Consider the following 13,857-nt stretch of genomic DNA (forward strand, 5'->3'; position numbering starts at 1 on the left):
GAAATAGCTTTACGTTATTTACCTTTTATCAGCGTGAAAACAACAGTAAAATTTGTTCTTTCAAGCCCAGTAGTTTTGATTATAAAATAATTTTCTCTCAATTTTATCGACGGTTGTGTTTGATGGCATAAGTTTATGGGAGTTTTATTCTTATTGCCAACGCATGATAAGTCATTAACAGCTTGAACAGTTTTCTCAGCTTCAGCTACAACTTGGTTTAAATTTCACAGTATATTTCCTTGTTGATCTTTGATCTTTAGTGGATGAAGTTTTTACATTGAAATATCTTGGTCCTATTCTACATAACGTCACTTATAACATAACTATGGTAATTGTTTACTATTGTACGATGGTTGAAATACAAGGCAAACAGATGTTGTTATCCAATTCGGTTGTACTTAGCAAAAAAAGTTTTTCTCGTTCAGGTGTTCAGAAACAATACTCTCATAATTCTCTTTTGCTGTTTTTGAACTAATTTTAACTAGATGATGGGATAAAGTTAGGTTATTGTAATTTGGTCTCTTGCTCCTGTAGGCTGTCGTAAAATCCGGTTATCATAAGACAAATTATCGTAACTTGAACACTACCTTTACACTGTATAAACCTTATTACAGTATATCTTTACATACTCTTTCTATTATATTTGTATAAAATACTATTTGTTATTAAGAAATGTATTTTCCTTATTTAATAACATGAAACATCAAAATATGGGGTGGCATTTTGAGGATTGGAATGGATTAAGGGCGTTTTAAGTATATTAAAAAGGGAAAATTGATTTGATGTGCGAGCAAAATGAGCTAGAGCTCAGCCACGGAATGAATTAAACTCGTAGGTCATGGTAACACTGTTATAATTTGTATCTATTCCCTTGACTGTTGTTTTGGGGGAGAAATATAATGAATTAATTCACACCACAGCTTATTTTAGTGGGCTTATGAGTTAAGTTCTATAGCTCCTTCAGCTCGTCCTTGTATGAGAACCATATTTGAAATGCCTTTCAGGTAGAGGCCAACACTTTTTGTCTAAGACTTGTCTAGTGTGTGTTTGTGTTTGTGGTGGAGGTGTTAATTTGTGGACATGTTCCTTTACTTTAGAGATGGGCATGTAAAGGTTATGCATCCAGTGCCACAGGTAGGGGTTCTTCTGAATTTTCCTTGTCTTGTCATGCAGTGGCCATTGCTATCTCCTCCTTGTTAATATAGTTGATGAGAGCAGCCTTTTCATGAATCTTGCCTCCCAGAACTCTGTACACACTTATTCATCTGGTACTCTTCAGGCCCCTAAGTGACCCATACATATTTGATTTATCTAAGGAGAGTGTTTTAATTTTCAAGGACTCACATAAGTACATCATGAAAGATTTGTAGATACTACAAGACAACACTTCCTTCATGGAGATCCTCAACTAGGTCTGTGATATTAACTGGCATGACTTCTGCATGATACCTCAATTGCTGCTCTTTAAGATGATGATGGTAAGCTGTCAGGGACAAAGATCTGTGAGCTTCCATAAAGATATCTTGCTGAATGAAGAATTATGAACTTCCTCTGGCTAAGTCCTTGGACTCAATTCATAATGATAAATTGCTGCTTATAAAAGATCACTGTTCGAGCATAGGTAATAACTATCCTGTGATCTCCTAATCATCTTTCCCTGTCACACCAGCACACCTGTAAATTTAATATATATATATATATATATATTATATATATATATATATATATATATATATATATATATTATAATCTAATATATATATATATATTTATTAAATTTACAGGTGTGCTGTGTGACAGGGAAAGATGATTAGGAGATCACAGGATAGTTATTACCTATGCTCGAACAGTGATCTTTTATAAAGCAGCAATTTGATCAATAATATATATATAATATATATATATAATATATATGATATATAATATATATATATATTATTATATAATATATATCATATATATATATATATATATATATAATATATATATATATATATATATATATAATATATATATATATATATATACTATATATATATATATATATATATATATATATATATATATATATATATATATATATATATATATATATATATATATATATATATATATATATATATATTTATATATATATATATAGATATATATATATATATATATATATATATATATATATATATATAAAAGAGAGAGAGAGATTTTACACATTTTGAGTACTGTTTCAATTTCTAGCCAGTATTGTAATGTGGTAATTGATCAGTTTATTCACTACTTCCTCATTTTGTCCAATGTAAAGTGATCTGTTGTTACTATTTTGATCCTTCTAGTAAACTAGCAACTGTCCCTGTTCTTGAACAGTCATATCACACTCCATGGGCCACCACATATGCTAAGAGTAATTAATTTCCCTCAGATGCCATGCTGTCTTATCTTGATTTTTAAAGCCTCTCCTTTAATTGGTAAATCTATCAGTACTTTCTGCCTAAAAATGCACTTTTTTCTCCTTTGATTTCAACTGTTTCAACTTCGATACAGTCCTTGGTAGGGGCTCCCATGCCTTAAACTATGACTGCTTAAGAACATACTCTTTTACTGTGTTTTTATTAGATGCATTTTTATACATGTCTGTGTTCTTTTTCACAGCTGGAGTAGAGTTCTTCACTATTTAGTGAATCATGAAGATGTTCCCCTATCTGTAATTCAAGCAGGAAAATTGAGGGACAGGGATCGTCAGCTTATCAAGGACAAGTTTGCAGTAAGTTCATCTAGAAAAAAAATTATCATTGCTAAGGAATTTTATATGTAAATGAGGTATGCGACTTTTCTGTAGGTATGTTCTAGTACTGTACCTGCTAAAAATTTGCACTCTTCAAACACTAGTTGAAAACTGGGCACAAATTTTTAGCATTTTCATAATACTTTATATAAGTGTAATATGTAGAAAATTTGGATACTAAATGAATTTGAGTTTAGTTTAGAATTTGAAGTTGTCCAACTGTAAAACATCAATCTGTTATGTGCCCACTTTCATTTTCTCAAATTTCCCCACTCAGTGGTCTTTGGGTAACACTGAAGTGGTATGGTTGTCTAACACTGCATGTGGGTACTACAGGTGGCACATTTGGGGGCCCGCAGCACTTAACATACCATTTCAGAATTTTCTGGCTCCTTTCTTTACTACGGGATCCTTAGTAGGTAATTACCATTTTTTTTTTTATAACTCTTTTGCCCTCAAATCCTACTACATATTAAAGAACTTGGAAAGTATTTTCATTTGGCTGACTGTGAATAGAGTACAAAATTATCCATATATGCACAATAAGAATTAAACTTCTTCACATTGCTTAGCAATTTTCCAGGGTGTTTATCAGTGTTTTTTCCTGATCTATATAGAGGCAGTCCCCGGTTTCAGGGTGACTCTGTTAATGGTGATCCGGTTTTATGATGCTTGTCTAGCCCCATAAAATCAGTGATTTATGGTGTCATAATACACCAAGTTTCAATTATCAGTGCCTTATGGCACCATAATGAACCTAACAGAGATACCATTAACCGGTTATCAGTACCATTAACTGGATGATGGCGCCATATGCACCATAAATCGCCAAGTTTCGGTTAATGGCAGTTTTCATTTATCAGCACCCTGCTGAGAACCAAACCCCTGCCGATAACTGGAGACTGCCTGTATGTACAATAATACCTCAGTCGTATGCGATTTGAGTTGCTCAAATTTACAATAATGCAAACTTTTAATTGGAGCCTAATTATCATGTGCAAATTTGTCACAGACGCGAACGCGAACATTTGCGAATCCTCAAGAAACCCTGTAAAGGTGTTTGTTAAATTTTATATGTAATTTTTAGATTTTCAAGCTTTTATGTTTAAAGTAATGCCCTGGTTTTCGTAGACTTTTTCCAACAAAATTTTGTCTCGCGCTTCATATGTTTTCTCGAATTCCTTGGATTTTGTACACTAGGAAACGCTCCTTCCAGGGCCCACCGTGTGACTAGGCCCTGTATCAAGCGCCCAAACAAAGCACCCTGTGTTCTCTTGTGACCCATTCTGCATTTGTGTTCGTTGTTTTTTGTGCTTTTTTATTCAAGGGCAACTACTAACTAAGCCATCATGGGGCCAAAGAAAGTTCTAAGTGCCAGCCCTTCTGTAAAAATGGTGAGAAGCACTATAGCATTTAAGAAAGAACTCGTAGTAAAGCGTTGGAGGGTGTTGCATGCCAATCACAGTAAGAAAATGCCTACAAGTGCTGCTGTTATTGAATTTAAGGCCAGCAGAGGCTGGTTTGAAAAATTCAGAAAGCGAATGGGCATACATAATGTGTCTACTTCAGTGATTAAGGACATATTTGCAAACTGGAGTGATGTAAAAGATTTTGTGGAGAATTATCATCCCAACAGAGATGATATAATCCGTGTGTCCAACATCTTTAATGACAGTGCCATGCTCCACTTTTGGAAAATTTTTAAAGAGACACCAGAAACAAATGTCTCTGGACAGTTTTGTTGTGTGATAGGGATCCAGTGACTCTTAAGTTGGTCCTAGTGCCAGTAGAAACCGAAGAGGGGAAATAACCCCAGATATTGCCATTAAAAAACAAAGAGAAGTAACCCCAGATAGGTCCTTGATACCTGAAATCCTTCTGGAGGGAGATTCCCCTTCCAAGCAATAACCTTTCCTCCTCCTTCTCTCCATCTTCCATACACTAACAAAAGTTTTCCTTACAGGTAAGAGTGATTTAAATGTTCATTATTCATTTCATTATGTACATATTCATTTATATATATTTCTCATTGTTTTCTACATGTAAAACTGTGTTCATTTGTTATAAAATGTATTTTTAAAATATATATTGCAATACACCACATGAACACCTGAATTAGCCCTGGTTACCTGACCAGCCTGAACAACACCCCACAAAATTACCCACACTTAGGCAAAATTTTATCTGCCAGCATTGCCAACGCTTCAGGTAAACATTGTTACCGAGTCACCTGTCCACGGTTGGCAACGCTGCCGCCAGCAACTGGCCAAGAGTGACTACTTACGTCAATCGCTTTTTGTTCGCTCGCCTGTCAAGACGCATCTTGCAGCGTGTGAACCTTTGGTCACAGCCCGACCCCCTACTGTGTTATTGGATAAGATTGTTGATGCCTTTAGCTTGTTTTGGATTTCACCTTGGCTTTTCTCTGCTTGATTGATGATAGTGGACTCAGACTGTAAAATTTACTGAATTTCAAAGGATCCTCCCCCGGCTAAGACTCCTCCAGACCATCCCAGTGAAGATGCAGCAACTCATTGCTCCTGTACTGCCTGCAAATGGAGGATGAGTACACTCAAATACAATCGAAATTCCTTATGTATTTCATGTAGGAAGATTCAATGCAATATAGGTTGTAGACTGACAAGTGTAGGGACTGGTCTACAGATCAGATGCAGGCTTATATTAAGCATAGGAAAGCTCTTGCTTCAAAGAGTAAAGGTAGGGTAGCTTCAGGGACTAAACCCAAGGTAGAGGAAGCTAGTGATATAGAGTCAGTATTGTAAAAAGTTGGAGGATAGGTTGACATCGAATATGTCTGGGTTATTTAATATGCTGATGTCAAAGTTGCAAGACGAGATGAAAGTTAGCAATAGGGAACAACATACTAAGTGCTCTCTTCCAGCTCCCCTGCCTATTCCAAAACCAGCCCTGACGGGTGCCGGGGGCCATCGAAATCCAAAAACCGAAAGGGTAGGAACTACCATGCCTCCTAGTGAGGAGCAGGCAGTGTCCGCAGCAGAATTCCCTTATTCCCCTGAAAATGTAAGTCTGAATATGAAATCAGAAATAGGAATGACGCAAACAACTAAGAGTGTTAGGGATCAGTTAGGCGAGGCACAGTTCCAAGGGCAATTGCCTTCAGATCCTTTAGTCCTGCTAGGTTAGGATCCCCATTGGATCCGGAGATCTGTTTGTTTCTGGCCAATACTATGCTGAAGGTAAAATCTAGCCTTCCTCCTTCAGGGAGCTTCGACTTAGTGCCATCAGCGGTAGATACTCTGAATGCCCGTGCCATCAGCGGTAGATACTCGGAATGCCCCCTCCTCTTCAGAGGTTCCCTTTCTGTCTGGAAGTACTTCAGAACCTTTGCCTTTTGAGGGTTCCTCGAGCGTTGCTCAATTCAATTTAGCTGACTATAATGGTGATCTCTTAGGCTTTTCACAGGGTTATAGGTCTTTAGTTAGGCAGTGTTTTCTTTTGGGTTTCAGTAATATTCAGGACCATCTTCTTAAGAATTTCCCTTAATTCTGTAACGATATGTATCTAGTAGATTTTCAAGGTGGTAAGGATTCAGTTTATTTTCTTTCCCTTAAAAGGATGGCTGCTAATCCTTCCATATCCCTGGGTTCATCAGTTTCTCTTCCCCCGGTTTCAGGGGGTTCTGTTTCATTCTCAGAACTTTCGGCAGCCCCGCCTCTGGGGGGTATCATGCCTTCTCCTTTGGTTTTCCCTTATGAAAGTACTTTTGCTTCTAACGCAGCTGTGTCGTGTTCCGCAGGTTTTTCCTGTTCGGGTGAGGTGTTGATGTCTTCCTTGCCTTCACAGGTTACTTCTTTTGGTATCCCTTCATTTTCCGCTGGTTTCAGTGTTGCTGCGGCAGGTGCCTCGGTTACCTGTACCACTTCCACGATCACTGGACCGAGAGTAGTTCCCAGTGTATCTTTCTCTGCTTTCCTTTCTCCGTCCATCCTTCCTAAGGTAGGAGATATTCCGCTGGAATTAGGTACTGGTGTTATTTCGATGTCAGGTTTGGTAGCAGGTCTTTCAGGTTTCCGGACTTTGTCGGGTCCGATGGTTGCTCAACAAGGACGGTTACATTCGGATGTTTTGCGTTCAGTGGCAGTGGACGTTTGCACAGGGGATGTGTCCTCTTCACATGATCGGGGAAGGTCTCCCTTGAATAATATTAGTTCGGTTCAATCCAAGTTGTTGAATCAAGATCGTGAAGTGCTAGGTCTGCGCAGCTCCAGCGTTGTTTTGCTTCCGCAAGAAGTCTTGAGTTTGTCGGTAGCTTCCACATCTCTTGATAGAGGTGTTGATTTTGCACAAATCTTTGTGGTTGGCTCAAATCCGGGTTTGATGTATCCCAATGTTCAGCCTTTAGGTGTAGGTCAGGGAAGGTTAGGTTCTCTGTCTCGTCAGGGTGGTATTCCGGGAGTCAGTCTTGCTTCTGCTTCTCCTTCTGCTCAGGTGTATTTGGAAGATGCAGAGAGAGATTTTTCTGTCGAGGACAAAGGTCCTCCTCCTCCGGTATCAGGCTGTCCGATGACGGGAGTCAGCGAGTATCGAAAAATGATAAACCTCATTCACCTTCTGTTTTCTCAGTCAAAAGTTGATGAGGAACCCTTTAAACCTAGCCAAGCTATGTTTGAAGAACTTTTCTCAACCAAACCGCTGGTTTTGCATCCATCATGCAAGTTGCCTTGGTTTGGGCGAGTAGAACAAGCCCTGAGGAAGGCGGACTCTCATTTAGCTGCGTTAGTGGGGCAGGTAGGCAGGACTCTGCTCTTATTCCCAGTCATAATCCATTGTGTGGTGTAGGGGGTAACCATTCTTCGGGTTTCAGAGCACCTCTTAACGGATTGGTGGAGGCACTCCTTCCCAAGGGCCCTGCAGGTAACAGACTTGTTGGTATTTTGGTGAGAGAAGCAGCCCTACTTGAAGACACCTTTAAGAATCAATCTGAAGCTCTGTCGCATACTATGTGGATGCTCTTGGGCCTAATGGGTTTCTTAAAATGGGACGGGTATACTCCTTTGGATCCCGTTTTGTTCGATAACCTCATCGCGTCAGTGTCGATGGGCTTAGCTCATCATGCAAACGTCTCGGCTGGTTGTACTACCTTTGTCGGCAAGAAGAGAAGGGACCTTTACCTGGGCCATCTCCCACCTCATTTCCCAGATATTCACAAGCGACTTTTGCCCAGGGCTCCGCTGGGGCTCTGTGAAAGTCTCTTCAAGGAGGAGGATGTATCATCCATGGTGAATTTTGTTTCCCCCACGTCAGTAGTTGAGTCTCAGCAAGCCATTATTCGGGTGGCTGCTCAGAGCACTAGGTCTCCTAAAGGTGCGCAATCACTCTCTCCAGGTAAGCGCTCTGGTTCATCTTCCCCAGCCAGGTCTCCCAAGAAAATCAGGTTTTCATCCAAACCTCCTCCTGCTTCCTCCAAACCCTCTTCTGGCAAGAAGGGTTTTCGGAGATAGGAGACACTGCCCTCGTTGACACCAGTAAGAGATTGTTTGTTACCCTTACTTACTTACATACTTTACTTACAGTTCGTTCGGGTTGCCCCAGGTCCCTCAGTGTGAGGGAGAAGTGGGATGTGGAGTTAGGTGGTGGAGGTCTTGAGAGTGGGGTACAAGATCCCTTTCCATTTGGCCCCTCCACCATCCAATTCCCCAGTAGTTCTTTCAAGCTATTCCCCGTCATCCATCGGGGGAAGGCTTTGGTGATGGAAATTCATTCTTTGTGAGACAGGGGAGCATTGGAACTAGCTCCCCCCACTTCGGGCTTTTACAGTTGAATCTTCGTAAGCTCCAAGGCAGACGGTTTTTGGAGGCCCATCATAGATCTTTCGGGCCTGAACTGTTTCGTCGTTTCCACAAAGTTTCGTATGGAAACGACTTAGTCAGTGCTGAGGTCAGTCCAAAAACATGACTGGATGGTGTCAGTGGACCTCAAGGATGCATATCTCCATCTCCAAGTTCCAATACATCCAGAATCTTGGAGATTCTTTCGTTTCTCAGGTCCACTGGGAACCTTCCAGTTCAAAGTCCTCTGTTTCCGACTGACCACAGCACCCCAGGTGTTCACGAGGGTGATGGCTCCTGTTTCTGCTATCACGCATTGTTGGGGCTTCCGCATGAGGAGGTACCTGGACGATTGGCTAATTCAAGCCTCTTTCAGGGAGGAGGCTCCAAGAGCAAGGAACTTACTTCTAAAGCTCTGCGAGACATTGGAGATTCGTATCACCATGACAAAGAGCTCCCTTCCCCCTCTCAGCCTATTACATATCTCGGCGTGGAGATTCAGACGCCTCTTTTGAAGGCTTTCCCGACTCGAGAACGAGTCCAGTCGATTGTGAGTAAAGTCGAGTTCTTCCTCTCGGACAAAGCGCAACTTGGAAAAGAATGGAGAAGTCTTCTGGGAAAGATGTCATCTCTGTCCCTTTTAGTTCCAGGCTCTTGTCTCCAGATGCGTTCTCTGCAGGTACGTCTCAGGAATCGCAGGGACTTTCGGGAAGAGAATGCAGTGATAGATCTGGGACGATTCCTGCCTTAAGGATCTTCGGTGGTGGTCAGAAGAGGCTCATCTGACCACTGGCGTAAGTCTTGCCCTCCCAATTCTGGACGTCCATCTGTATTCAGATGCCTTGAATCAGGGTTGGGGCGCAACCCTGGAGGAAGCTCAGGCTAAGGGCCTTTGGAGGGTTTCGGATCGGGAGGAGTCAATAAATTTCTGAGAGGAGGCTCTTTTAAGCTGCAGAGATCAAGTCCAGGGGAAAGTCGTAGCACTCTTTTCAGACAACTCTACAGCACTAGCTTACCTAAAGAGAGAGGGAGGTACAAGGTCGTCAACCCTGAACATCATCACGCAGAGAACCTTATCTTGGTACGAAAGCTGCAAGACCTCATTACTTCCGCAGATCATTGCGGGAAAGCTCAACGTCCTAGCAGATGCGCTGAGCCTTTTGAAAGAAGTCCGAGGAAGCGAATGGACATTAGCACAAGAGGTAGTCCAATCGCTGTTAAAGAGGTGGCCAGCCACGGTGGATCTGTTTGCCACAAGGTTGAACTATCGTCTCCTGGTATATTTCTCTCTGGTAGCGGACCCTAAGTCTTGTGGGATGGACGCTATGCTCCACCCGTGGGACAATCTACATGTATATGCCTTCCCTCCATTCAGCCTCATTCATCAAGTACTGATAAAGCTAAGAGGGTGCAAGAATATGGAGATGACCCTAATTGCTCCATTTTGACCTCAGAGCCCTTGGTTCCCGGATCTCTTGGAATTGCTGTCCGAACTTCCGATCCTCCTGCCACAAAGGAAGGATCTTCTCAAACAGCCTCATTTTCATCATTATCACAAGAACCTTCCCTTGCTCAACCTAGCTGCATGGAGACTGTGCAGGATAGGTGCAGTTGGGCCATACTGCTACCGCAACTGCCCCAACTCCGTCCTGGATGGAGGACCTGTCGGTTGTCCTGAGGAAACTGGCGAAGAGTAAGCCCAGGAAGAAGAGGAAGGTGTCGTCGTCTTCTTCTGCCGCCTCTTCCCCTTCAACTTCCGAGGCCCCCCAGCCGAAGATGAAGAAGGTGGCCTTGCCCCCCCCCCCCCCCCCCCAACCCCACCCCCCCCCCCCCCCCCAAGAAGTCTTGCAGAGACTTCTAAGGGTCTGTCTTGCTCATTTGAGACAGGTGGGTCTTCCGCTGGTCCTCCTGTTCCTCTGGGAAAGGGGCCCGTCTCTCCTTCCCCTGGGAAGAAAAGATGGGGACTGTAGGGGTACTGGTTACGCCGGTATTTCTGCTCTTGGCTCCAGAGGTTCCACCTCCGGACCAGGAACCGTCTTGGCCGCTCGCGTGCGAGTGTCACCGAGTGTACGATTACCTAAGGGTGACTATGTAGCCAAGGTCCAGACTGCTGAGTACGCTTACCATGTCAGGACCCAGGCACGGAGCGGAAGGATGGTAGGAGTCACTCAGGTGACTCTCGCCAGACTGGAGATCGATCTCGCAGTGATTGCCCGGTACCCAGGGTTGACGTGACGTTCCCACCAGACCGTTAACGTAGCGAGGCTGGGAAGAGGTCCCCCCTGGTCACCGGGTCCAGCCTTGCCTGGACCTGGTCCAGCCTTGCCTGGGCGCGTCGAGAGGACGGTGCTCGCTCTCACCGCGTTAGTGGACACTACCAGTCACCCGACCGTCGCTCCCACCGGGACCGGACGGCTCGCACGACTGGTAGCAGCTCCCCTGACGCACGAGACCGACACTACCGTCCTCAGTCCAGTGCTTCTCCGTAAGGAGACCGCTGGTCCAGACCTGCAGCTCAGTCACCACTGAGGGTTGGTGATCGCCTGCTGTCCTCCCAGCCTACCAGTTCTGCTGGTAGGCAGGGTAGGAGCGCTCGTAGCAGCTCCCCTGACGCAAGAGTCCAACGCTCCGTCCTTGGTCCAGCGCTTCTCCGCAAGAAGACCGCTGGTCCAGACCTGCAGCTCAATCGCCACTGTGGGTTGGTGATCGCCTGCAGTCCTCCCGTCGGAGGACGGTATCGGCTCTCTCCTTTCAGGTGCACGCTCAGCCCCACCCAGACAATGGTCACGGTGGCAGCAGACGTTTAGCCTACAGTACGAGTTTCGTAACCCTCCTCGGGAAAACGTTTTTCCAGATGGTAACGTTTTCCTAGACTCGGAGCGGCCATCACCGCACGGTGATGGCTGTTCGTAACTCGCTTCTCCGACTGCTAGTTCCGCTGGAAAGGCGAGCAAGAGCGTCCAATCTTCCTCCCCATTCCCTCTCTTCCTATGCCTGCGACGGGAAGGGGAGGGATCCTGCAGAGCGTTCTCTGTAGGATTCCAGATTGGGAACTGTGTTCCTGGAGGGACCTTCGGGTCCTACTGGATGTAAGTCCCTGTCGTTGAGGAAGGATCTTGCCCAATCCTCGGTTTCAACGGAAGTTGGGAGGACCACCAACTGATGATTGTCTGACAAAATGGGAAGGGGGGCTGTTTCGCCGAGTGCTTAAAATTCTTCAGAGTTTCTAGCATTCTCTGAGTGTTTTGGTCATCTACGATCTGCACCCCCCAGATGCTGAAGCCGTGCCGAGGACGGGGGGCTTAGGGTTCAGCAGCTGGGTCCTGATGCCTGGTGGGAAGTACTTTCTCGCTGGGCCTTGGTGCCCAGCTGTTGATCCAACTAAATAAGTCAGCCCTTTTCCTTTTACTAAAAAACTTTTCATCCTTCTGCTTCCTCCCCTATAAGGTACGGATTTTATGTTGATGCCTTTTGTATTGCTGTTGGACATGATTTGGACTTGTTCCTCGGGTTTTATGGAGGGTGAGGATGGTTGGCATGCCACTTCACCCGTAGAACTCGAGTACCTAATGTGCTTGAGCGAGGGGAAAGTTTAGATGTCAAACCCTGCTCTTAGTGCTGGGTCTGATCTTGATGGACATCATGGCGCCTTAAGCACTGAGGGTGGGGTGTATATCTGGGTGGTACCCCTAGGGCAGCCCTGTATGGGATAACACTGTCCTCTAAATGTGGCTCCATGGTGGGTGGGGGGCTACCTGGACGAATCATCAATTCTGCGTCTTATGGAGACATTAAAACCTTCTGTTGATGACTTAGGCAAGGATAAGGACAAGGAAAATTCTGGTAATTCCTCCATTGTGACCTTGGAGCCTTTTTCAAAGGACCTCCTCTTTACAAACATTTTGTATGTGAAATCAGTCCCTTTAGACTGGAATTATGAAATGCTATTAATGAATTTTGTAAATTTGGGAAAGTAAAAGAATTATGGAATAGGCTTGGCAAAAATTATGGTTTTTTTGAATTCTGGGTATTTTTCAACAACGAACTGGAAGCTCACAGAGCCTACAGAGAGTTCAGGTCAGATTCATTGAGTGTTGGACTTGTAGAGGCAGAAGAGGTCCCTAGGTATCTTGACATTTATAAACCACCAAATGAAATAAAAGATCCTAGTAAAATAAGTAAAACCTCCAGATCACCAGACCCAGCTAAGTGGTTAATTATTACAACACAAGGTGAGAGAGACAACCTCTTCAAAGTGAAGAGGTTGGTAAGCCAGAAGATTGGCAATGTTGGGAGTCCAGAAGTAACTCGCTTTGGGCGTAATAGTTATTTAGTTCATACCAAGACTGATGTTCAATCGATAATGCTCCTAAATTTGAAGCTTGATCCTGAGGGTATGATAAAAGAGGTAAAACCTCACTATAATTTTAGTTATCCGAAAAGTGTTATCTTCAATGAAGATTTACATGAAATGGACGAGGAGGAAATTTTGGAAATGTGTCCAGATGTGGTTTGGAAGGTTTTCAAAGTGCCCCACTCGTCGATGCTTATTTTAACATTTGTAAGTTCTTTTTTGCCATCTTAAATTGTTCTTGACAGCGAAATTATGAAAGTTCATCCTTATAGACCGAGAGTGCTCCAGTGCTTTAAATGATTTGGTTTTGGTCACTCTAATGTTTGTACCAGGAATAAACTTTGTGAATCGTGTGGCCAGCCTGAGCACAAGGAATGTTCTGGAGTGGTAATTTGTGTAAACTGAAAGGGTGAACATCGAGCCTGTGATAAGAAATGCCTCTTGTTCAAGAAAGAACAAGAGGCATTACTAAAATCTATTGCTGAACACATCAGTGTGGGACAGGCCAAGAAATTTTTGGCAAGGAAAACTTATTCAGATGCCTTGAAGACACAACAATCAATTACTGCTACTTCTGGGGCCTCTTCTGTTGGGGCTCCCCGGGGCATTACAAGACTTACATTATAAGAATATATATATATATATATATATATATAATATATATATATATATATATATATAGTATTATAGTATATAGTATATATATATATATATATATATATATATATATATATATATATATATATATATATATATATATATATATAGTATATAGTATAGTATATATATATATATATATATATATATATATATATATATATATATATATATTTGTATATATATATATAGTATATACAGGCGTCCCCGGGTTATGACGGGTCCGGCTTACGACGTTCTGAGGTTACGACGCTTTT

The 13,857-nt window shown here is 42.8% G+C and overlaps 1 protein-coding gene across 1 annotated transcript in view; it reads left to right on the forward strand.

Moving 5' to 3' along the window:
- LOC135216779 (exocyst complex component 7-like) overlaps positions 1 to 13,857 on the forward strand; it is a gene marked incomplete in the record, with an annotated part of 204,491 nt that overhangs the window by 148,917 nt on the left and 41,717 nt on the right. The window contains 1 exon segment of the mRNA XM_064252262.1: positions 2,647 to 2,758. Within this exon segment, the coding sequence (XP_064108332.1) occupies positions 2,647 to 2,758 (112 nt within the window).

Source organism: Macrobrachium nipponense, chromosome 6, assembly GCF_015104395.2.
Source record: "Macrobrachium nipponense isolate FS-2020 chromosome 6, ASM1510439v2, whole genome shotgun sequence".
NCBI lineage: Eukaryota > Metazoa > Arthropoda > Malacostraca > Decapoda > Palaemonidae > Macrobrachium > Macrobrachium nipponense.